Source organism: Dendrobates tinctorius, unplaced genomic scaffold (genome assembly GCF_039654945.1).
Source record: "Dendrobates tinctorius isolate UK_male_01 unplaced genomic scaffold, ASM3965494v1 ptg000158l, whole genome shotgun sequence".
In the NCBI taxonomy this organism is placed as follows: Eukaryota; Metazoa; Chordata; class Amphibia; order Anura; family Dendrobatidae; genus Dendrobates; species Dendrobates tinctorius.
Genome location: NW_027361825.1, coordinates 1,733,115 through 1,757,396, shown reverse-complemented (window position 1 = coordinate 1,757,396; position 24,282 = coordinate 1,733,115). Strand labels below are relative to the sequence as shown.

The following is a 24,282-nucleotide window of genomic DNA, read 5'->3' as shown; positions in this document are numbered from 1 at the left end:
ATGTACAGCCAACTTTAGTGAAATTTATATGACAACCTTAAGAGCCACGATGAATTCTATGGCCGAGAGAATATTTTGTGAATGTGAAAATTCAGGGAGACAATTTTTTAACCTGGTGTGTAAAAAAAAATAAACAAAATCAAAATGGTCAACAAAATAGCGACTCCAGTGGAAATGTTTTTAAAATATTAGCTAGAAAAGTACTTAATAGAGCCTTTTATATAAATGCTGGTTTTATTAATTTAGTACAAAATGTAGGGATGTAGGGTGGGAAAAGGCTCAGGGAAGGTCTGCGACTCGCTGCTCAAGATCCTGAACAATTCTGGCCAGAAGATCCGGGTCCTGGTAAAAGAGGACGTAGAGCTGCCGCCCTTGCTTCAGGTACGAGGTCTGTATAGACTGCTTCTTATGCTCCAATTCACGAAAAAAGTCCAAAATCCATTGGTTAAACTGGGAGACGCTGGACGTGAGGGATTCGAAGGCGAGCACGAGGGTCTAAGGAGGAAAAGGAGGAGAGGAAATGCTTCAGGGCTCATTTCACACCTTGCTTGTTTGGTGCAGATATTCTACAAGTCAAATCCGTAATAGTTCACAAAACCAGAAAGTGGCGGCTTCAACTCCGGAATTGGTTTTTGTTGTGGTTTTATATTTTTTATATCTGCAGCATGTTAAGGCCCTGTCACACACAGCGATCTCGTTGTGTGTGACGGGGATCAGCGACCGCCCCCCTGCCGGTTATCGCTGATAGTGCTCGACCGGCCTGGGCAGTTTTTCGATCGCTGGTCTCCCACTGGCCAGCATGCATCGCTGCGTGTGGCAGCGAGAGACCAGCGATCAGCGACGCTGGACACTGGTTACTAATGTAAACAGGTATCCAGGAGTCGCGCGGCTCTTAGATACCCAATGTTTACATTAGAAACCAGCGTCCAGCGTTGCTGGTCCTGATCGCTGGTGGGGCTGTCTATGTGACAGCTCACCAGCGATCAGCCTAACGATGTCCCAGTGATCCCATCATGTCGGATCGTTGGTGGGATCGCTGGGACATAGTTATGTGTAACGGGGCCTTTAGTCTCTGTTATGGAAATGCACTTTATTTTGGGGATTTTACACCCTCATTTCCTTGAACTGCGGGTTAAACTGCCGGCTCGGCATTATTTTGTTGTTTTTTTTTAGATCGCCGCACATAAAAGCCCACGAATAGGTGGTGAAAATTGCGTTGACTTTAGCTGCAAAAGTGATGTGGATTTCAGTTTAGAAACCCGAGGATAAAAAAAAAAACAAAACAAAAAAAAAAAACACACCAAAATAGGCAAAGTGTGAGCAGTGGGAAAAAAAATATTCTAAAGAGACACTATTTTATGCACCAGATTTATTAAAGCGAATCTGTTTTCAGGTTTTTGCTATGCAATCTGAAAGCTGCATGATGTAGGGGCTGAGACCCTGATTCCCTGATTCCAGGGATGTGTTACTTACTAAGCTGCTTGCTGTAGTTTTCATACAATCACTGTTCTCTCTGCTGCAGATTTAGGAGAGCTCTGAATGCTGAGCTCTGTGCAGCCACGCCCACATCACTGATTGCAGCTTCCTTTGTGCATAGGCAGAAATCTGTCAATGTCGGGGGAGGGGTTGGACCAGGAGGCACAAGACCTCTAGTCCTGCAGTGATAATCTCCTGCTGATAAAACACTGGATTTTACTGAAACACCTAGCCCAAAAAAGTGATACATTGCCAGAATTTTGGTCTTAACCTCTACATCATGCTGCCCTCAGAAAAGGTAGAAAATATTGCTGACAGATTTCCTTTAAAAGGGGTGCCTTTTTTTTTTTATAAATGAGGTGTAATTCTTGTCAACCCTTTCTTTGATGTAGAGTAAACCATTATTGATCAATGTGGGCCATTAAAGGGGCATTTTTATTTCAAAGCAATGTTTTATCATTAGGATATGCTCTCACTTTACAAACATCAGACATCTGACCCGTACTGGGAATTAAGGGGGTAACATTGTTGACTCAGGGGAAATGAGAGTTCCTTGTACAATCTGATGTCTTGGAGTGCCATCATTTTTTAGGATTAGTGATAGGGGAGCTATAAATGATTGGAAAAATCTGGAGTTTACAGTCAGGCTGGAAACATGGGAAAAAAAACCAACAGTAAATAGTGGTGCTCGTAGCCATCAGGCCATGAAGGAACTTCAGCAGTCTCCATTCTATTCTGGGACCCCAACAAAGCCAAAAAAGTAGGTCTGTGGACCAACCTAGAAATCATTCTGCAAGCTTCTGCAAAGAGACAATGCAGACGTGACCCAGACTTTTGTGTTTAAAGAGCGACACCTGCTGGTCAAATGAAAAACAACAATGCCACCACCTAATGTCAACTGTTATCCAAGTCCGTTCCAAAATGCAGCAATTCTATCCAATGTAACAAATCCCACACTCTACAACACAGCGTTTCTCTAACATACAGTAAGTACCAAGCCGCCCATTTATTGTGAATGAATGCGAATAAACTGCAGTACCAGACACAGCCCACAGACAAGAGAGGCGCCGTTTCTGGAAACAGATCTCAGGCGGCGCCTGTGTGCTCATACACTGACCGGATCTCGCAGCTGCATGTTCCGCGTTCCTCGGCACAAACTCTTGTAAAGTAGTTCACAGTTGTGTTCTAGGAGGAAAGTTTGCATTATAGGATCCCGGAAGAAGTTGCTCAGCGACATCAGATCCTTCAGATCAGACTCGGCCTGCCGCTGCAAAGCTTCATACTTTGGGAACAGCTCTTTTTGCCTGGATGGGTTCAACAGCATCTGTGAAAGCCTGGGGCGATAAAAGATAGAAAAAGCAAGAAAAGAGGAGGCGCGCTGTGACCAAAAAATATTAAAATAATGGGCACTGACTGCTGCAAGGCAGAAAACATATGGAGACAGGGAACAAAAATCCTTAAAGCGGATCTGTCACCAAATTACTCAATGCAAATTACAAATATCATTATATAGATCTTCGACCTTATTAGGATGGTGTACTTACTCTGATAACCTGTGTCAGAACCACTGCAGATCCAAAGTTTGAACAATATTTCCATCCACCTACACTTATCGGCAGCTAATTAGTAGGCAAAAGAACACGGCACTCCAGAGAAAAAGGAAGGTTGCTCGGTGCTCAAGTAAGGTTTCCAACCCGTAAATATGTACAAAAATACTTGGCACTCAAAAATGAAGAAGCAGTATATTCTTTATTTAGCATCCAGACAAAAATAGACTCATATCGTATGAACGTTTTCGGTCCAACAATGGACCTTCATCAGAAAGGTTTTTTTTGGTAGAAAACTGCAAAAGATACAGATAGGGTAATAGATATCCTTAGGTGGTAGCAAAGTCTATGCTGCTGGTATTATATAGAGGCTGGAGCACGAGTCTATCTGGTTGGAGTTAGATTAATGTGACTGGATAAAGCAGGGCTACAGGAATGGGTTAACAGCGCTAGGAGAGCAGGCTCTGCAAACAGATACAGCGCTTAGTGCCCGCAGGAGGAATCCAGGGTGCCGCCGTGTAAGGAGGACCTCCCTGCTACTATTGTTGCCTACCTACCTTGATCAGCAGCTCTTTAGTGTCCCTCCTCCATGCTGATATTGCTGACCCCCTACCCTGATCGGCAGCTCCTCAGTGTCCTTCATGCTGATAATGCTGACCCCCTACCCTGATCGGCAGCTCCTCAGTGTCCTTCATGCTGATAATGCTGACCCCCTACCCTGATCGGCAGCTCCTCAGTGTCCGTTCTTGCTGATAATGCTGACCCCCTACCCTGATCGGCAGCTCCTCAGTGTCCGTTCTTGCTGATAATGCTGACCCCCTACCCTGATCGGCAGCTCCTCAGTGTCCGTTCTTGCTGATAATGCTGACCCCCTACCCTGATCGGCAGCTCCTCAGTGTCCGTTCTTGCTGATAATGCTGACCCCCTACCCTGATCGGCAGCTCCTCAGTGTCCGTTCTTGCTGATAATGCTGACCCCCTACCCTGATCGGCAGCTCCTCAGTGTCCGTTCTTGCTGATAATGCTGACCCCCTACCCTGATCGGCAGCTCCTCAGTGTCCGTTCTTGCTGATAATGCTGACCCCCTACCCTGATCGGCAGCTCCTCAGTGTCCGTTCTTGCTGATAATGCTGACCCCCTACCCTGATCGGCAGCTCCTCAGTGTCCGTTCTTGCTGATAATGCTGACCCCCTACCCTGATCGGCAGCTCCTCAGTGTCCGTTCTTGCTGATAATGCTGACCCCCTACCCTGATCGGCAGCTCCTCAGTGTCCGTTCTTGCTGATAATGCTGACCCCCTACCCTGATCGGCAGCTCCTCAGTGTCCGTTCTTGCTGATAATGCTGACCCCCTACCCTGATCGGCAGCTCCTCAGTGTCCGTTCTTGCTGATAATGCTGACCCCCTACCCTGATCGGCAGCTCCTCAGTGTCCGTTCTTGCTGATAATGCTGACCCCCTACCCTGATCGGCAGCTCCTCAGTGTCCGTTCTTGCTGATAATGCTGACCCCCTACCCTGATCGGCAGCTCCTCAGTGTCCGTTCTTGCTGATAATGCTGACCCCCTACCCTGATCGGCAGCTCCTCAGTGTCCGTTCTTGCTGATAATGCTGACCCCCTACCCTGATCGGCAGCTCCTCAGTGTCCGTTCTTGCTGATAATGCTGACCCCCTACCCTGATCGGCAGCTCCTCAGTGTCCGTTCTTGCTGATAATGCTGACCCCCTACCCTGATCGGCAGCTCCTCAGTGTCCGTTCTTGCTGATAATGCTGACCCCCTACCCTGATCGGCAGCTCCTCAGTGTCCGTTCTTGCTGATAATGCTGACCCCCTACCCTGATCGGCAGCTCCTCAGTGTCCGTTCTTGCTGATAATGCTGACCCCCTACCCTGATCGGCAGCTCCTCAGTGTCCGTTCTTGCTGATAATGCTGACCCCCTACCCTGATCGGCAGCTCCTCAGTGTCCGTTCTTGCTGATAATGCTGACCCCCTACCCTGATCGGCAGCTCCTCAGTGTCCGTTCTTGCTGATAATGCTGACCCCCTACCCTGATCGGCAGCTCCTCAGTGTCCGTTCTTGCTGATAATGCTGACCCCCTACCCTGATCGGCAGCTCCTCAGTGTCCGTTCTTGCTGATAATGCTGACCCCCTACCCTGATCGGCAGCTCCTCAGTGTCCGTTCTTGCTGATAATGCTGACCCCCTACCCTGATCGGCAGCTCCTCAGTGTCCGTTCTTGCTGATAATGCTGACCCCCTACCCTGATCGGCAGCTCCTCAGTGTCCGTTCTTGCTGATAATGCTGACCCCCTACCCTGATCGGCAGCTCCTCAGTGTCCGTTCTTGCTGATAATGCTGACCCCCTACCCTGATCGGCAGCTCCTCAGTGTCCGTTCTTGCTGATAATGCTGACCCCCTACCCTGATCGGCAGCTCCTCAGTGTCCGTTCTTGCTGATAATGCTGACCCCCTACCCTGATCGGCAGCTCCTCAGTGTCCGTTCTTGCTGATAATGCTGACCCCCTACCCTGATCGGCAGCTCCTCAGTGTCCGTTCTTGCTGATAATGCTGACCCCCTACCCTGATCGGCAGCTCCTCAGTGTCCGTTCTTGCTGATAATGCTGACCCCCTACCCTGATCGGCAGCTCCTCAGTGTCCGTTCTTGCTGATAATGCTGACCCCCTACCCTGATCGGCAGCTCCTCAGTGTCCGTTCTTGCTGATAATGCTGACCCCCTACCCTGATCGGCAGCTCCTCAGTGTCCGTTCTTGCTGATAATGCTGACCCCCTACCCTGATCGGCAGCTCCTCAGTGTCCGTTCTTGCTGATAATGCTGACCCCCTACCCTGATCGGCAGCTCCTCAGTGTCCGTTCTTGCTGATAATGCTGACCCCCTACCCTGATCGGCAGCTCCTCAGTGTCCGTTCTTGCTGATAATGCTGACCCCCTACCCTGATCGGCAGCTCCTCAGTGTCCGTTCTTGCTGATAATGCTGACCCCCTACCCTGATCGGCAGCTCCTCAGTGTCCGTTCTTGCTGATAATGCTCACCCCCTACCCTAATCGGCAGCTCCTCAGTGTCCGTTCTTGCTGATAATGCTCACCCCCTACCCTGATCGGCAGCTCCTCAGTGTCCGTTCTTGCTGATAATGCTCACCCCCTACCCTGATCGGCAGCTCCTCAGTGTCCCTCCTTCCTATTGCTACTGAATTTCTGCTGACCTAATCTGATTCACAGCACTGTGGTGCCAATCCTCCCTGGTGCTGCTGAATCTCTGCACACCTTACCTAATCGATAGATCTCCATGTCCTTACTCCCTTGATGCTGAATTTTTGATGACCTGTCCTGTTCTGTATACTCCTCCGTTGTTAAATCACTGCCCACCTACCCTGATCAGCAGCTCCCCAGTGTCATCCTCCCTGCCACTAGTTCTAGCTTCCTAGCCTGATCGACAGTTCCTCCTCCCTTCTGCTGTTGAGGTCGCTTACTGCTCAGTACAAGCTGCAGCTGTCTGACAGGCTGTGTGGGGGCGGAGACTGAATACATCAGACTCATGAGCTTTTTCACTTTACAATAGGTCTAAGAGAAATGTATACTCACGTATGCAAATTGCATTGGCAAATCTGGTGACAGATCCACTTAAAAGGGAATTGTCCAACTGTGGGGCATTTGTAGTATATACAATGGATGTGACATAAGTGTCCAGTAGATGCAGGTGCCACAATTAAGATCCACATCTACTAAATAGTGGCCCGCTCAACATTTTTCCGAGCTCCCATAGAAATAAATGAATAAATAAATGTGCATTCCTGACAATGTGCTCTGGAGCCCTGGTCTCAAGGGTCCCACTACTGGGACTAACTTCTATCAAACATTTATGCCATACTGGACATTATATTATGGCATAAATGTCCCCCATGGGAACACCAATGGGCACTTTAATTTTTGGTTGTAAGTGTCCTTTTAAACTCCTAAAAAGAAAATTTTAAAAAGTGACAAATTTCCATCCATTTTGTTACCCAGTCCCACCTAAAATTGATGCTCAGCCATTTTCTTGCAGGATCCTTTGGTTCTACCTGAACAATCGAACTGAACTCCGCACTTAAGGAACCAGAACGAGGACAGAAACATTAGGGAAATGCTTTAGAGTTTTATAATAGCGAATGAACAAAGCAGCCTAAATGAAGAGAACCAGTCATTAATAGAACAATCGGAAGCTCTTTTTCATACCACTCAGCGCGGACACTATGGCCCTTCTCACGGGACCAAGTCCGGGCAGTTTGGAGCCAGAGGAAAATGCAACTTTACAAAATAGGAAATGCAGACAAAAATAATCCAGCACAATGCGAGGTGAAGAAGAATGTGAATGTTTCATGGCTGCACCCAGAGGACCATACACCGAGCCGAATACAACAATAGAATTACAAGCGTCTTACTGGTTGTTAACTGCAAGACAAGGCTACAGTCTATGGGAGAACCTATGAATATAAAAAAGGGCCAATCATCTGGAGATTAGGGCGATGTCTAAAAAGGCCATGGGGGGGGGGGTCAGCCATCTCTTATTTACAATACTTCTACTGTATATGGGGCTGTGTCATGAGGGGTCATCTAATATAGGTAAACCCCATCGATAGGTCCTAATAATGGAGATCCATGGCCACCATGTTGTATACTTTCCATGCTGCTACAGAGTAGATGACTGGCGGACCTTGACTTTTCTTGTCAAAATCATGGGTGCTAGAAGTGGGACTCCTTTATGAAAGGAATGTCTGTTGGGAAAATCTCCTTAGGGTATGTACACAAGATGCCTTTTTCAGGCACCTTCCACCTAGTATTTTTATTATTTAAAACAGCCTTTGACTGTCCATAGCCATGGCGACTTAATGGATGAAAGCTCTGTAGGAAGATCGATCCAAGTCCACCAGGATCTTCTCCACCCTTACCTTGATAGTATCAAGCCATTGAGTTGCTGATCTTCCACTTTGTCTTGTTCCTTCTATCCTTCTGACCATGATGTCCTTCTTCAGCAAATGCTCTCTTCCTCTGATGTGTCCAAAGTAGGCAAGTCATAGCTTGTTGACCCTTGCTTCGGGTGACATGACTGGCTTGATTTGTTCCAAAATTCATCTGCTTGTTCTTCTTGCCATCCATGGTATTGATAACATCTTTCTCCAGCACCACATTTCGAAAATGTAAATTCTTATTCTGTCTTGTTTCCTTATCGTCCATATGTCACCATAGAAAAGACCAAACTATGTATGAGCTGTGACTTCGTTGCCAGTGAAATGTTCTTCAATTTGAAGACCTTGTCCAGTGACTTCATTTGTGATTTGCCCATAGCTATTCTCCTATTGACTTCCGGTGTAGTCTCTGCATCTTGAGTTATCATCCATCCAAGTAGGTTAAAGTCGTTTATAACTTCCAGTCCATTGCCGCCAATCTCAAAAGTGCCCTGGTCGTAACTGAAAGTCAATATTTCATCGATCCGTACATTCCTCAACCAAGAATCTGCAAAAACCCTAGTCCATGCCCTCATCTCCCGCCTTGACTACTGCAACCTCCTGCTCTGTGGCCTCCCCCTTAACACTCTCGCACCCCTCCAATCTATTCTTAACTCTGCTGCCCGACTAATCCACCTGTCCCCCCGCTATTCCTCGGCCTCTCCCCTCTGTCAATCCCTGCACTGGCTCCCCATTACCCAAAGACTCCAGTTCAAAACCCTAACCATGACATACAAAGCCATCCACAACGTGAGCCCTCCGTACATCTGTGACCTCGTCTCCTGGTACTTAGCTGCACGAAACCTCTGATCTTCACAAGATCTCCTTCTGTAGTCCCCTCTTATCTCCTCTTCCCACAATCGCATACAAGATTTCTCCCGCGCATCCCCCCCTACTCTGGAACTCTCTACCACAACATATCAGACTCTCGCCTACCATGGAAACCTTCAAAAAGAACTTGAAGACCTACCTCTTCCGACAAGCCTACAACTTGCAGTAACCACCGATCCACCAAACCGCTGCACGACCAGCTCTACCCTCACCTACTGTATCCTCACCCATCCCGTTGTAGATTGTGAGCCCTCGCAGGCAGGGTCCTCTCTCATCCTATACCAGTCGTGACTTGTATTCTTTAAGATTACTGTACTTGTATGTGTGGCGCCCCTGAGGCTCAGTCGCCACAGAGGTACTGCACCTTCTCCTAAGGTGTGGTGCCCCACCATCCAGATAAGTTGGAGGCTCCTGACCATGCTCCAACACTAGCACCCCACACAATAGAGTAGTTCAGCAAAACCACATTGCGGCTCCTTGCTTAGAGAGAAGCAGAGCACTGTTGTGAGTTCATTTTCCCCTTCATTACTGAGGCCCGAGGAACTCCCTCTTCTGGTAAAGAAAGGTAGTGAGCCTGATTGTCAAACACCTGAGGCTGATGATTGTGACTGGCTGAGTGGAGTTACGGACTGGATCTAATGCTGCCGACGCCCTTCTGCCCTGCGGGTGATTTCTCTGTGGGATCCTTGGAGACCAGTCTGAATTCCTGCTCCTCCAAAGCTAAGTTTGCTGCTCGGCCTTTTGCTTTTGTGCTTTGACTTTGTTTTTCTGGATTTCTGCCATTCCCTGCTGGGGTGTGCTGAATTCATTTAGCTCTGTCTTCTGAAAATACCTGAGTGCTGATTCAGTTTTTGAAGCCTAGCTGCTTCAGGGCCTTTTTCATATCAGCTGGTTGGCTTAGGCCTGTTTCACACTTCCGTTTTTGTGTCCGCCAAACGGATCCGTTTCCGTTTTTTTGACGGAAACTGATGCAAACGGATCCGTTTTTTTAAAAACGGATCCGTTTTTTTGACGGATCCGCGGTAACCGTAGTGGAAGTCTATGGGACAAAAAAAACGGATCCTGCAAAAAATGGCGGATCCGTTTTTTTACGGAAAACAACGGATTTTGACGGATTTGAAAAAACGGAAGTGTGAAACAGGCCTTAGGTCTTTGATAGGGTTTTGGCAGATTGCAGACAGCAGCCTTCCTGTCCTTTCCTATCTAGGTAGTTTTGGGGCCCCATCTTTGCTCAGTCTATCTTTCTGTCTGTGTTAGTATTTTCATCTTGCTTCACCGTCATTATATGTTGGGGGCTGCCTATTGCTTTGGGGTCTGCTCTGGGGCAGTTTAGATTTCCCCTTTCTTTCTTTAGGCCTATGTATTTCTCCGGCTGTGATCGAGGGGTCTAGGGCATCGTAGGAAACCCCCACGGCTACTGCTAGTTGTGTTGATAGGTTCAGGGGTCTGCAATCTGATAGTTGCCAACTTCTCTGGTTTTCTGGATTTAGCTTGTATTTCTGCTTTTGCCTCCTACGGTGACTCATTCATAACAGAGCACCTTTGGTGGTTCCCTGCTTGGAACACTAGACGTGCTGGGAGGCGGGTGGAGTTTAGAATACATAAAAGAGCGGGATGGTTTAGGATTACTGGTCAGTCTGAGGGAGGAAGTCACTCAGAGAGAAGTGAGGAAAGGAGATTCCTGGAAGATGGATGGAGGAAGGAGTGCTGCAGCTGCCTCAGTGATCTGAGCCAGCTGGCACGGGAAAGGAAAGAAGGAGAAAGACATTGAACAGAAGCCTGAGCTTCCATAGGAGGGAAAGACAAGTACGGAACGTAGGTGTAAAATGGAACACAGAGGACGCGGGTTAGAGGAAGAACCCTGCCTAGAAGTTCTAAGCGCAAGGCCGGGGCACGGTCCCCGAGGTTGTATGGACACTAATGGTTCTGCAGCAGACACCGGTGGAGTAGTGGGCTGTAAATGCACTACTCCCATCTAAGGATTGGGGGCACAACAGCAACACGGATAGAGAGCCGGGACTCAGGAGTAGAGAATCCCCGAAGCAGGCTACAGCTGTCTGCCGTACAAGTAGAGTTCTTGGGAACATCTGTCAGGAGGAACTCCAGTGTAACTCAGTACTAGGAGATCTTCACACTTAAAGGCGCTATAGAGGAGACGTTCAGAAAAGGCACATAAGTTGGCGGAGTGTGGAAGGGAGCATTCCATCTTGCCTGGAGGTTGACCGAGTCCCTGACCCGGAGGACACTGCTCAGAAGCGGGCACTACAGACTGAGTAAAGCTTTGGAACTACATGCCCTGGTGTCCTCCATTCCTTCCTGCGTCCGTCCGCCTGGCACTGCTACATCCCTTGTGCCAAACACTGCACCATCTAGGTGTCTCTTCACCTATCCTGCCCTGGGACAACAGCCCTGCCATGTGGAGGGCTATAACATCATTGCTGCACCACACCATCTGTCCTGGAGGATCTGTCTGCAGCGTCGGCTTAACACCTCCCTTGCCGAACACCACAGGTGGCGTCACGAACTATTCCATTAACTACATTTCACCATTTACACCTTCCTATTACTTGGGCGCCCAGGGCCACAGTCCGGGTCACCACTGCTGTGACACATCCCACTGATACCGGCCCGATACAGAGTACCCCACGGCCCTGGGAGGGCGACCCATATGTATTATGTATACCCCTCCTCACATGTAAAGCGCCATGGAATAAATGGCGCTATAATAATAAATAATAATAATAATATCTTTGGCTTCTTTGTGTTTAGTATCAGTCCCATGTTCGAGCTTTCCACCTTGACACTCCGTAATACGTCCTTAATTCCATCTACACTTGTTACTATTAGCAATGTTGTATTGTCTGCGTATTTAAGATTGTTGACGATTCGTCCAGCAATTTTGATTCCTTTTTTTTGGGCAAGTCCAGACCTCATGAAAATGGCTGCCTACCTGAAAAATCCCCACCAAAAATAAATACAAGGCACACTAATGTAAAAAAAAAAACGACACAGCAGTGCACATGTTCAGTCTTTTGTTACTTCAGTCAAGTACTTCAGAGTTCGGAAACCATGAAGCGGCTAAAAGAAGCATTGTGTTCATTCTTCGGGCAGCTTCCATTAGATGCTGCTCATTTTCTAAATGTTGGAAGCAGAGCTGCCACAGAACCGCCAGCGAAACGGCTTCAGGAGAAAAAGATTGCTGGATCTTTTATGAAGCGTCTTCGATTTGGAAAATCTCGGTAGGTACGTCATCGGATGTCGAGTGCACATACCATTAATGTCCAAAACTTACTCAAAAAAGCTTCAATAGCACTGGGACAACAATCTGCTGGACACAAAACCCCTGAGAACAGGAAAAACACTGGAATATTTGTCACGACCGTGAATGATCTACCGGGGAACCATGAGGAGAACTCCTTTGCCTTCCCTATATTTTTATGGAGAATTTCTTACATAAGCATTGACAATATGTCTCCTAAAGCCCCACCTGAGTGCGGTGTGGTCTTTGCTGTCCATGCGTAAGGGTTTTAGCCAAGAAAATAAACTCTTTGGATCTCTCTGTATTCTTTTTTCGAGTGCAGATGCTTTGTCTGCCAGTGCCATCTTTAGCTCTCGAAGACTTCGTTCAGTTTTTTGATGTATTTGCTGCTCTCTCTGTAAACTCAGCTCCACAAACTGGAGACGTGACAGCTGACCAATGAGGGCTTCTGCCACTGGAGCTTGGCTTCTGCCCACCCTCAATAATCGCTGCTTTTCTGCATCGATCTTTTCATTATGTGCAGCGAGATACAACCCAAGCGAAGCTTCACACACCAAGGAGGGGAGTCTCTGTGTCTGTAGGATTAGTATCGCTGCTTCTAAGGACTGCACCTCTCTTTTCAATACTGGCAAATGCAGGGGATCCCAGACCTGAAAATGAGGACACAAAACAAGTTAACGCATACATGGGGGTGGACTAGTTGGCACTAATGGGTTGATGACTCAACAGTTTGAAAAAGATATCAAATTGCTGTGGAAGTCACCGTGTGGTAGAATATACATTAGAGCATATGACGCATAGCTTCTCCAAACAAAGTAAGGGCGCACAGAGCAGCAAGATTTGGTATTGGCCTTTCATATCTAGGTTTAGTCAGGAAAGCAGGCTCCATCATAATGTAGAAGAAAGGGAGGTGGTGCAAAAAGGGAAAGCGGAGATTTGTGTATGACTTTGCATGCTCTGCAGAAGTAGAGATGGAGCTGCAGATTCCCACTGGACCAGCAAATTTACGCCAACACACTTATGCCGATGGGTCCATCATGACAACCTGCAGTAGACAGGCACTTTGATAAACATTTTTTGGGGAAGTGTGGAAGGGAGAAATGGGCCACTGAAGGTATGGTACCTCTGGTGGAGACAGGAAAACTGCGGGTAGTGACGAGCGAGTATGCCCATTGCTCCAGTGGTCTCTGAGTATTTGGAAGTGCTCGGAGATTTAGTTTCTGTTGCCACAGCTGCATGATTTGCGGCTACTTGACAGCCTGAATACATGTGGGAATTCCTAACAAACAAGCATTCCTCACATGTATTCAGACTGTCAAGTAGCCAAAAATCATGCAGCTGTGGCAACAGAAACTAAATCTCCGAGCACGCCAAAATACTTGGAGCCCACCCAAGCAACGAGCACACTCGCTCATCACTACTGCGGTGGTGTTCCTTAAGAACTAATTCAGGGGAAAATTGGAGTTTGAGGTAGGCAGTAACCTTAACATATTGGTTATTCACAGTTACAGAGTGGTGTACCTGGGTGATTTTCCATATTTTCCAGTTGGGGACATTTTTTTTCCATGTCTGGTTTCCTTATTTAGATAGGATGGTGGGTGATGTTTGGGTGTTGGTGGTCTATTTAGCTGGAGTGAACTTAGCAATAAGATTGATGTAATTATGACTAATGTAACTTATTCAAATGTCTGTTGTCACCCAATCCCCATTCAACGACCACACGCCTCCTACCCGCTGTCCAGAATGCGCTTCCAGCCAAGCAATGCTCTCCATGTGTCCATGCAGGTAACCAAGACAAATGCACAACTCTATTTTTTGAGATGCCCATGATGTTCGTAGCTGGTCACTTTCTTTCTCCATGGATTTAGTGCGTTTGTCCAGATGTTCATCTTTAACAGGTAACATTCTTTTGGCCATATCTTCTATCTTTTCCAAGCACGCGTCTTCAAAGGTTGTGTACCCTTCTATGTCAGCTGAAGAAAGAAATATATGCCCTGGATATTGCATTGAGTGACACTGCCCAAGTTCTGATATCAAAAGTCTGAGTCTTTCCAGAGCTGCATTGCCGTTCTGGTTTAGAGTACACAGTTCCCTCTTTGTTTTATTCAAGCTAGTTTCCAATTCCTTCTCAGATTTCTGCAAGGAAATACGGTTTTGGGATAAAGTCAACCCCAAGGACTCAATTTTATTACGGGATTGGATAAAATGTGATTTAACACTTTGCAAACTCTGTAGCTCTGCTTCCAGCTCCTTCAAACTCCTAATGTCTTCCTTCTCCCTCCTTGCATCGCTTTTATCACCATTTTTGCAAAGGTTTTGAATTTCATTGGTTTCTAGAATTTGCTCACCGGAATCCAAAAGGGAGCTATATTCTTCTAGCTGTTCAGGGGTCAGAACATTGCGTTCATCCACCACCTCACAAAACCATGCTAGGAAGCGTTGAACTTCTTCGCTGCTCTCACAGAGCCAATCAAAGTCTGCACCCTTCATATTATGGACACCTGGAAAGCCTATCACACGAAGCATCTCTACAAAATCCGACCCTTGTACTCGCTGAGGTTCGAAGAGGAAGGATGCGGAATGTTGTCGGGAAAGGGTGGGTGGTGGAACCTACGAGACAAAGGAGATTGGTCATCTACAAGGCTCGTCCATAAAGTGTGGAGCCATCTGTATAGTGCAATACTCACCAGATGGTTCGCCATAATATTCTCCTAAGGCGCCTTTTCGGAGTCCTGAATCTGGGGAAGGGCGAGACATACATTACCATTTAGCTATGTATTTTATAAAAACGTCTACTATGTGTTTTACCGAACTCAGATCCAGGATCTAACAGGACTTATGCCAGATCGGAATAAGTCCAGGACAACGAAGGGGAGAATTAAACACCATTTCCTACTGTGTAAGATTATCATGGATTTCTACAGCTACATCCATTTTAACCTGAAGATTTCATTTGGGCATTTTGAGTTTGGATCATTTGTGCGATTTTTCCTCATTTGTGATCTCAGGCTCTGTGCACTTTTAAATTAAGAAGAACACGACAAGTTTTTTTCAAGCAGAAGACACTTAAGGAAACTTTTGGAATTTTTTTTTCTTGCAGCCTCTTGTGTGTCATTTTTTTTTTTTTTTTTTAGCATTTCCCTGAACTTTTTTTTTTTTCAACCGTTTTGGATGCCACCGTTTTTTTTGTAGGGTTTTCCCATAGTTTTTGTGACCTCTTGTTCGTCATTTCTTTTTCACGCCATTGAATAATGAAGAACCCGCTAGTGTTTTATTTATTTTTTTTTTAGAAAAACATCTGGGCATCCTCTGAGCTGTACCAATGACATATTGTAACGCACAGAGTGTCTTCTGGTGGAAAACACCAGAATATCAGTAAGGTCATTTCTTTAGCTGCTTGGCATTTTTGGACCCTGAAGCCATAAAAATACAAGCAAAAGTCTGAACACATGCACAGAAAGTAGTTTTAATATAGAAATGTAGGTGTTCATTTTTGGAACGTTTTCTAACACCCCTAATGTTAATGTGCGCAATGAGAGGGATTTGTAAGGAGGTTTTAGAGCAGAAACTCTCCAAGATCCTCAAAAACTGCTTTAAAATTCCTTGGAAGTCTGAACCTGAACATCAATTCATTTCTATGAGAAAACACAATTTTTGAGGAGGATTTTAGAGAGTTTCTGCTTCAAGAAAGACTAAAAAAACACCTTGTGCTACACCCTAAGGCCACGTTCACACGTTCAGTATTTGGTCAGTATTTGTAAGCCAAAACCAGGAGTGCGTGATAAATCCAGAAGTGGTGACGCATCTCTATTATACTTTTCCACTGATTGTTCCACTACTGGTTCTGACTTACAAGTACTGATATAAAGTACTGAATGTGTGAACGTGGACTAAGAACTTGTGCACGCAGCATTTTTTTTTTCAGTCTCATACTGCACAGATCACTGAAAAATGACATTACTGTGCACGTGCCTTCATTGCTTGGGATTAAGGGACATGCTCATTCTTTGAGTGACTTTTCCTTGGAAGCCGATCTCTCAAAATTCCTGGCGGTATAGGGTGAAGATGCCGGTGCTGCCACAAGAACAGCCAGCATTTACCTGAAGTGGCTTCACCTGGGAAAACTCAGCACCTGCACCATGTGCACATAGCCCAACACCGATCACTTCTTCTGGAAGTTCCTTCTGTGAGAACCACTAATGACATGTATCTACAGTACTATTGACCTCAGCTGCTGCAGAACCTCTTCATATGCCCATCAGACCATATACTAAAGTTATTTTTTTTTTCGTGAATTTCAAGTTCTGTTAAATTTGCCTGGAAATTAGACTTTATGACATAAAAGCCTTGTATTTGGTCTCATGCATTCAATTTCTACCCATTGTGGCCGCGATGGCGGTGTGCCTTACAGGGTTTACCACTAGCACTTGCAGCACAGTGAGGCTGCGTGCAGACGGACTTTTTGGCCCTGCAGATTTTTCCGTGCAGAATGGAAGAAAACCGCAGGTCAAATGACCTGCATTTTTCCTTCGGATTTCTTCCATTTTTCCTGCGGTTTTATTGCGATTTTTGTGCGGTTTTCCACTGCGGTTTTCCCCCTGCGGATTTGGTGACAGGGGAGATGGAAAACCGCACAAAACAAGTAAGGCTGTCTGCACACGACGCAGATTTGCAGCGGTTCCGCAGCGGATTTTACCGTGCAGAAACGCTGCATATCCGCATTGTGATGTACAGTAGCCTTAAAATCAATGGAAAAAAAAACCGCTGTGCAGACGCTGCGGATTTTTCCGTGCAGTTTTCCTGCGGTACAAAATCCGCAGCATGTTACTTCTTTTGTGCGGTTTTCCATCTCCCCTGTCACCAAATCCGCAGGAGGAAAACCGCACAAAAACCGCAGGAAAAATGGAAGAAATCCGCAGGAAAAATGCAGGTCATTTGACCTGCAGATTTCTTCCATTCTGCGCGGAAAAATCTGCAGGGCCAAAAAGTCCGTCTGCACTCAGCCTAACATGCTGCGGATTTTGTACCGCAGGAAAAATCTGCAGCGTCTGCACAGCGTTTTTTTTTTTTACATTGATTTTAAGGCTACTGTACATCACGATGCGGATATACAACGTTTCTGCGCGGTAAAATCCGCTGCGGAACCGCTACAAATCTGCATCGTGTGCACACAGCCAAGCACCACGGCAGCTTACGATACACCGAGAGGTTCTCCCCGAATCCAGAAATGTAATTTTTCAGTGTCATTACCACAAAGCAAAATTGTTTTCACATCAGGGAAATAGAGGGGTTTTTCACCAGAATTTTGATTAAAAAAAAAAAAAGGTGCAACAAAATTAGTGATTTTTTAATGCTAATCTTATGTTGCTTGTGGCAATTTTCTGTCTGCTATTTACTACTCAAATAAATTAGAAGTCAGATTAATGGATTGCGACTTTTTAAGAAAAAGTTGAAAATCGTTGCAAACTCAATTTAGGAGCGAGATGGTGTAAAGAAAAAAGAAAAGTAAAATCAGACATAAGTCTTGCATTTAAAAATGTTCCAAAATGATCAGACATCATGTAACACTAAATTTGATGGAAGTAACGGCCACATGCAAAACGGTTGTAAAATAAATCCGCTCATGATGAATTTCCTTGATTTTGAGATCGTGCAAATAATTGTACAAAAAGGCCATGTAACAATTGGTCCAGTTGCATCCAAATTACTGTCTTGATAAACTCGGAGCACACGGACTATCTGAATGAGGTCTTAAAGAAAACACAAAACTCAAAGACATTCAACAAAACCATCACCTAATTTCAGCCAGAATACGGCGCAGGGTAAGGATTAGGCCGGAGTCACACTGGCGAGGAATACGGGAGAGTGAGAGGCGCTAAAAGCACGCATTACACACGGACCAATGATTCTCTATGGGGTCCCTCGCACCAGCCGTATATTTTTCATCCGTATTCTACGCTCCGTGCCAATCGCAACATGCTGCGATTGTCAGCGTACTACGGCCGTAATACGCCAATGCAAGTCTATGGGTGCACTAAAAATACGGATTACACATGGACCACACATGTGACTTGTGAGAAATGCGCACCCGGTGTCTTTTAGCAAAGCCGGCAATTCAGTGCGCTATACAGTAAACTCACACTGACAGGTTTAATAAAGAATAGATATAGACACATAGAATGCGTGTATATATATATATATATATGTATTCTATGTGTCTATATCTATTCTTTCATTTCTTTATTAAAACGGTCATAGGGCTCCATTATATGTCCATTTTGCAAGCCTGCGAGAAAATCTCGGCATACGGATGCCATACGGATTAGATACGGATGCTGACATGCGCAAAATACGCGACCACACCTTGATTACGGATGACATACGGAGCACTATTTAGGTGTCTGTCATCCGTATTACGCCTGTAAAATACTGACCGTATTTTGCGCAGGTTAGTGTAACTCCAGCCTTCCACTGTTATCCCCGCACCTACATTCAGATTTTAGGGGACTGCCCAAGTTTGCAAACTGCTCACCTAGAAACCAGAAAAGTGTCCTATTATGACCACCACCATCTAGCTGGACGTCTCGGGCTGTGCACAGTTCGACTTCCTCCAGGTTGGAGTAATTGACTTTCACCTGCAACAGAATTAACCCTTTTTACCCGGAGAGATCAACACTAGTCTGTTTAGAGAAGCTAAGGGTATGTGCACACTTTGCGGGTTCTTCTGCCGATCCACAGCGTTTTTGGCCCTGCGGATACAGTACCACTATAGTCAATGGAAAATGAAAAACACAGTGCACATGTTGCGGATTTGCTGCAGTTTTAAATCTGCAGCATAGCAATTCTTTGTGCGGAATCCGCAGCGGTTTTACACCTGCTCCATTGTCCAGGTGTCAAACCGCAGGCTAATCCGCAGGTAAAACCGAGGTCTTTTGACCTGCGGATTTACCTGCGGATTTTTCCAAATCCGCGCGGAAAAATCTGCTGCACAATCCGCAACGTGTGCACATGGCTTAAGGGTAGGTGCACACATTGCGGATTTGTGGGCGGATTTTTTCGTGCAGAATCTGCAGATCAAAATACCTTTGTTTTTACTGCGGATTACCTGCGGATTTATTGTGGATTTTGTGTGGATTGGCCTGCGTTTTTACACCTGCGAATTCCTATAATGGAATGGGTATAAAAACGCTGCGGAATCCGCGCAAAGAATTGACATGCTGCGGAAAATAAACCGCTGCGTTTCCGAGTGGATTTTTCGGCGGCATATGCACAGCGGTTTTTGTTTTCCATAGGATAACATTATTATTATTAATATTTATTTATATAGCACCATTGATTCCATGGTGCTGTACATGAGAAGGGGTTACATACAAATTACAGATATCACTTACAGTAAACAAACTAACAATCAGACTGATATAGAGGGGAGAGAGGACCCTGTCCTTTTGGGCTTACATTCTACAGGATGGTGGGGAAGGAGACAGTAGGTTGGGGGGTTGCAGCAGCTCCAGTGATGGTGAGGCGGTAGCTCCAGTAGTGGTGAGGGGGCAGCGGGAATCATTGCAGGCTGTAGGCTTTCCTGAAGAGATGGGTTTTCAGGTTCCATCTGAAGGATCCGAGTGTGGTTGATAGCCAGACGTGTTGGGGAAAAGAATTCCAGAGGATGTGGGCTATTCCGGATAAGTCTTGGAGGCGGTTGGGTGAGGAACGAATAAGTGTGGAGGAGAGTAGGAGGTCTTGGGAGGATCGGAGATTACGTGAGGGAAGATATCGGGAGATTAATTCAGAGATATATGGAGAAGACAGGTTATAGATGGCCTTGTAGGTCAGTATTAGTAATTAGAATTGGATACACTGAGGGAATGGAAGCCAGTGAAGAGATTTGCAGAGGGGAGAAGTGGAGGCGTAGCGAGGAGAGAGATGAATTAGTCAGGCAGCAGAGTTAAGGATGGACTGGAGAGGTGCGAGGGTGTTAGCAGGGAGGCCACAGAAAAGGATGTTGCAGTAGTCAAGACGGGAGATGATGAGGGCATGCACAAGCATTTTAGTAGATTGAGGGTTGAGGAAGGGACAGATTCTGGAAATATTTTTGAGCTGGAGGCAGCAGGAGGTGGAGAGAGCTTGGATGTGCGGTTTGAAGGACAGGGCAGAGTCAAGGGTTACTCTGAGGCAGCGGACCTCCGGTACGGGGGAAAAGCGTGATGTCGTCAATTGTTATAGATAGGTCAGGTAAGGAGGATCTGTGAAATGGGGGAAAGATGATCAGTTCAGATTTGTCCACATTCAGTTTGAGGAAGCGGGAGGAGAAGAAGGAGGATATGGCTGATAGACACTCCGGGATTCTGGACAGCAGAGAGGTGACGTCTGGGCCAGAGAGGTAGATCTGAGTGTCATCATCATAAAGGTGGTACTGGAATTCGTGGGACTTTATGAGTTGCCCCAGGCCAAGTGTATAGATTGAGAAGAGTAGGGGTCCTAGAACAGAGCCTTGGGGGACTCCAACAGAGAGAGGGTGGGATGAGGAGGTAGTGTGGGAGTGGGAGACGCTGAATGTGCGGTTGGAGACGTATGAGGAGATCCAGGATAGGGCAAGGTCTTTGATGCCAAAGGAAGAAAAGATTTGTAGTAGGAGGCAGTGGTCAACTGTGTCGAAGGCAGAGGACAGGTCTAGAAGGAGGAGTATAGAGTATTGTCCGTTTGCTTTGGCTGTAAGTAGGTCGTTAGTAATTAGTAGTAACATGGTACTGTACATCACTTGTAAAACTGCTGCGGATCTGCAAGGCCAAATCCGCTGCGGATCCGCACACGAATCCGCAACATGTGCACATACCCTTAGACTTCTTAGAGTTTGTTCCCACTTTAAAAAAAATCCACTGTAGATTCTGTCATGGACACGCAGCAAAATCCGCAGCTGTTACTTGTGGACACTGTGTTTTGGATTTGGTTCAGATTTCATCCTGTATTGTCCTTTGTTTGACCCAGATTCCATAAAGGTTATAATCTGATTGTTACTTTATTGGCTGCGATGGCCGCACGCTTTGGAGTTGGGGTTGTAATCAATCAATGCAGTAAAAATCATAAGAAATCTGCTTAGGTTTTATCGGAATTTGCCCGGACTCTGATGGGACATCGTCACCTGTAAGACCCACATGGTCAAGTAACGCATCCCAGAAATGAAGTTAAGGCCGGGGTCACACTTGCGAGTGTGATGCGAGAAACTGGCATCAATACCTGGCACTGCCGCCGGCACTCGGACCGGAGTGTGCGGCTGCATAGAAATACATGAATCCGCACACTCCGGTCTGAGTGCCGGTGACAGTGCCGGGTATTGATGCGAGAGACTTGCGCGAATTTCTCACATCACACTCGCAAGTCTGATCCCGGCCTAAGCGTAACTTCAGCCTCCACGCCTGAATACATCGTAGGCGCCTTTGCTTTTTATGCTGCAAATATTGGACGTGGAAAATTTGTAAGAAGGAGAGGACCGGGGGTACTTCTCTTGTGCCAGTTCCAGAACTGTCGGGGCTGTCACCTTTGTTGTCCGGGGGAAAGCTTAGCAACCCGGACCGACCTTTTGCAGTCTACTGTAGGGGGCGTGGCTAAGATAAAAAAGCCTGGACGTGGGAAAGAGCGGGAAGGTACAGTGTGCAGCAGGGGAAGTTTGGTGCTCCGTCCTCTGAGCACCGTGACAGCGCAGGCCCGCACTATAGATTCCCTGCGGCCAGGTACAGTGACTGTGACCAGAGACCTGCCGTGTGCCCTTTGGCTCCCACAACTGAATGTGCCAAAAGCTCCGGGCCAGTAGTTACTGCGCGCGTGCCTCTTAAGAAAGACCGGGTGACTCACCTAGGACTGTGTCTTCCCTCACCCGTATACTTCTGTCGAGCACAAGACGTCGAGGACTCACCGCTACTGCCGGGAACCGAATCATCAACGCCTTCAGGATGACACGGGAATCATCACGCGCTAATTGTGTTGGTGCCACCATTTGAACCTAGGACTCTGCAGTCAGGAAGCTGTTGGACTGATAAGTCTACCCTTCATGAACAGTTGCTATACTTATTATAATTGTTACCTCACTCAACACATCTATTGTGCTAACACCATTTGCCATACCCCTGTTTCTCCCTTCTCCTCCCTGCGTGGAGTATCCCCCTGTTTAAGCAAAATCACCGTTAACCCTTGTTCTGCCTGTTGTCCGTTACTGCATCCGCCAACCTGCTCACAAATTCACAGCAGATTTTAACTGCAAAATGAAAAATTTTCACCCACACGCTGCGGAAAATTTCTGTGCAAAAAGTACCTTGCACTACATACACTTAAATACACAGCACGTCACTTTTCTCCTTTTAAAGGACAAAAATATAATCCGCAGTAATAATGCAGGATCCAGCTGTGGCTACAGGGCAAAGATGGTGACAGCACGCTGCAGACAAGTTTGTCAACTTAACTGTTAATTACTGTTGATGTTGGGGCAGATATAAGAGGACACCTTCAGAGACCTTTTGAAATCCACATCTCCATGGGTCAGGCCTAATTGGTGGCTCAAGAGCGTCCTGCAGATTATAAAGCAGATTTTTTTTCCTGCTGGGCCACGTGCATCATTTATATGCCTGTGGAGCCACTGTATTTCCCAGGCAAAACTGCTACAGAAAAACACCAGCAGTCATTTTCCTGAACCAGCATTTCCTGCGTCTTTTTACGGGCGAAAGCCTCTTGAATAATGAACATGTTACTTCTTTTACCAATTCAGATTTTCCAAACCCCGAAGCAGTTAAAAGCATTGTCATAAGACTTAACACGTGCACAGCAATGACGTTTTTACATTGCTGTGTGCTATGTTTATTTTATGGGGCGCATTTGTAGGCAAACTACGCCTGGAAAAAGACGTTGTGTTCACAGAGCCTTATGTTGTATTATTATTCTTTAGGTCTTTGATATATGAACTTTATTTATTTTTTCAGCCAATTTTGCAAGACATTGACTAGGTTCAATCTTTTTTACCGTGTTTTCTCTTTGGCTTCGAGATGAGCAGAACCAATCCGTTTTATTCTTTCCATCCATCGCTGGCCCTTTGGCATTGATATGTATGCCAGAAATGGATGAGCGACACTCACTGTATAAGGCGGGCGTTCTTTATGCCCTCACTATAGGGTGCTCCCTAAGGAGCTATGTTTCATGATTTTCATTTTTTTTTTTTAAGAATACCTGAACACAACCCACCATCATTTTGCCATTTGAATGCAGTGCTCCTGCTTTGGTATTTTTTGGAAAACCAAGTAGAAAACTGTAAGAAATAAAGTATATAGGTGACCATTTTTATTACTAATAAAATACACATCCCAGTTTTTACTAGTATAAACTATCACCTACAATATCCCATAGACTGAAAATAAAGTATTCATTATATTCCTTACTAGATTAGCTAAATAAATGTGTAAGGTTACAGGTGAACGGCAACAATAATTTGAAGGCTGGCATGTTGCTGTTGCTGAGATATTAGCAAAGTATTTGGCACCTAATGAGTTAACTTTTCTTAAGTCCAAGTGGGTGGTATCAGATAGTTTTCACTAGGGGGCGTGGCCACCTCCCTTTATCAGTTGCTGTCTAATAACACCCACCTGGACTTAACAAAAGTAAACTCATTAGGCAAATACCTTGCAAAGTTTAACTGGATGTTGTCAGATAGCAGCTCATACAAAGAGAAGTACAGTCTCCAGTGAAAACTTTTTATTCCGCCGTGCAGCCTCTATTGCATTGTGTGACCAGTTAAATATGAAAAATTTGGGGAAATTTCCTCTTTAAAGCATTTCTGTTGTGAGTTCATTTTTCCCTTCACCATTGAGGTCTGATGAACTCCCTCCTCTAGTGAAGGAAGGTAGTGAGACTGATTACCAAACACCTGGGCAGCTAGATGATGACTGGGTGGCTGGAATTGAGGACTGGATATAAGGCTGCCAACGCCCTTCTTCCTGGCTGGTGATTTTCCTGCTGGATTCTTGGAGACCAGTCTGATTCCTGCATCTCAAAGCTAAGTTTTTCTGCTCTGCTTTGTACTCTTCAGTTTTGTTTTTGTTTTGCCTTGTTTTTTGGGAGTTCTGCCATCCCCGGCCGGGGGTGAGCTGAATTCCATTTTTGTCTCTGATCTGTTGATATTTTGCTCTGTCTTCAGAATATA

General features: G+C 45.9%; 1 protein-coding gene across 2 annotated transcripts; it reads right to left on the bottom strand.

Annotated features, from left to right (window-relative positions):
• Positions 1-215: 215 nt before the first annotated feature.
• LOC141051730 (HAUS augmin-like complex subunit 3) lies at positions 216-18,751 on the bottom strand. 2 transcript variants are annotated; one of them, XM_073548729.1, is made up of 6 exons: positions 18,637-18,751; positions 14,792-14,842; positions 13,836-14,714; positions 12,333-12,754; positions 2,594-2,810; positions 216-495 (listed from the first exon to the last, which is right to left on the bottom strand). In XM_073548729.1, exons 2-6 carry the CDS (start codon positions 14,804-14,806, stop codon positions 280-282), a joined length of 1,749 nt encoding a protein of 582 aa, XP_073404830.1. In that variant the 5' UTR covers positions 14,807-14,842; positions 18,637-18,751; the 3' UTR covers positions 216-279. The 2 variants fall into 2 exon arrangements, with proteins under 2 accessions (XP_073404830.1, XP_073404831.1); XM_073548730.1 differs by having other exon boundaries at positions 18,539-18,649.
• Positions 18,752-24,282: the final 5,531 nt, after the last annotated feature.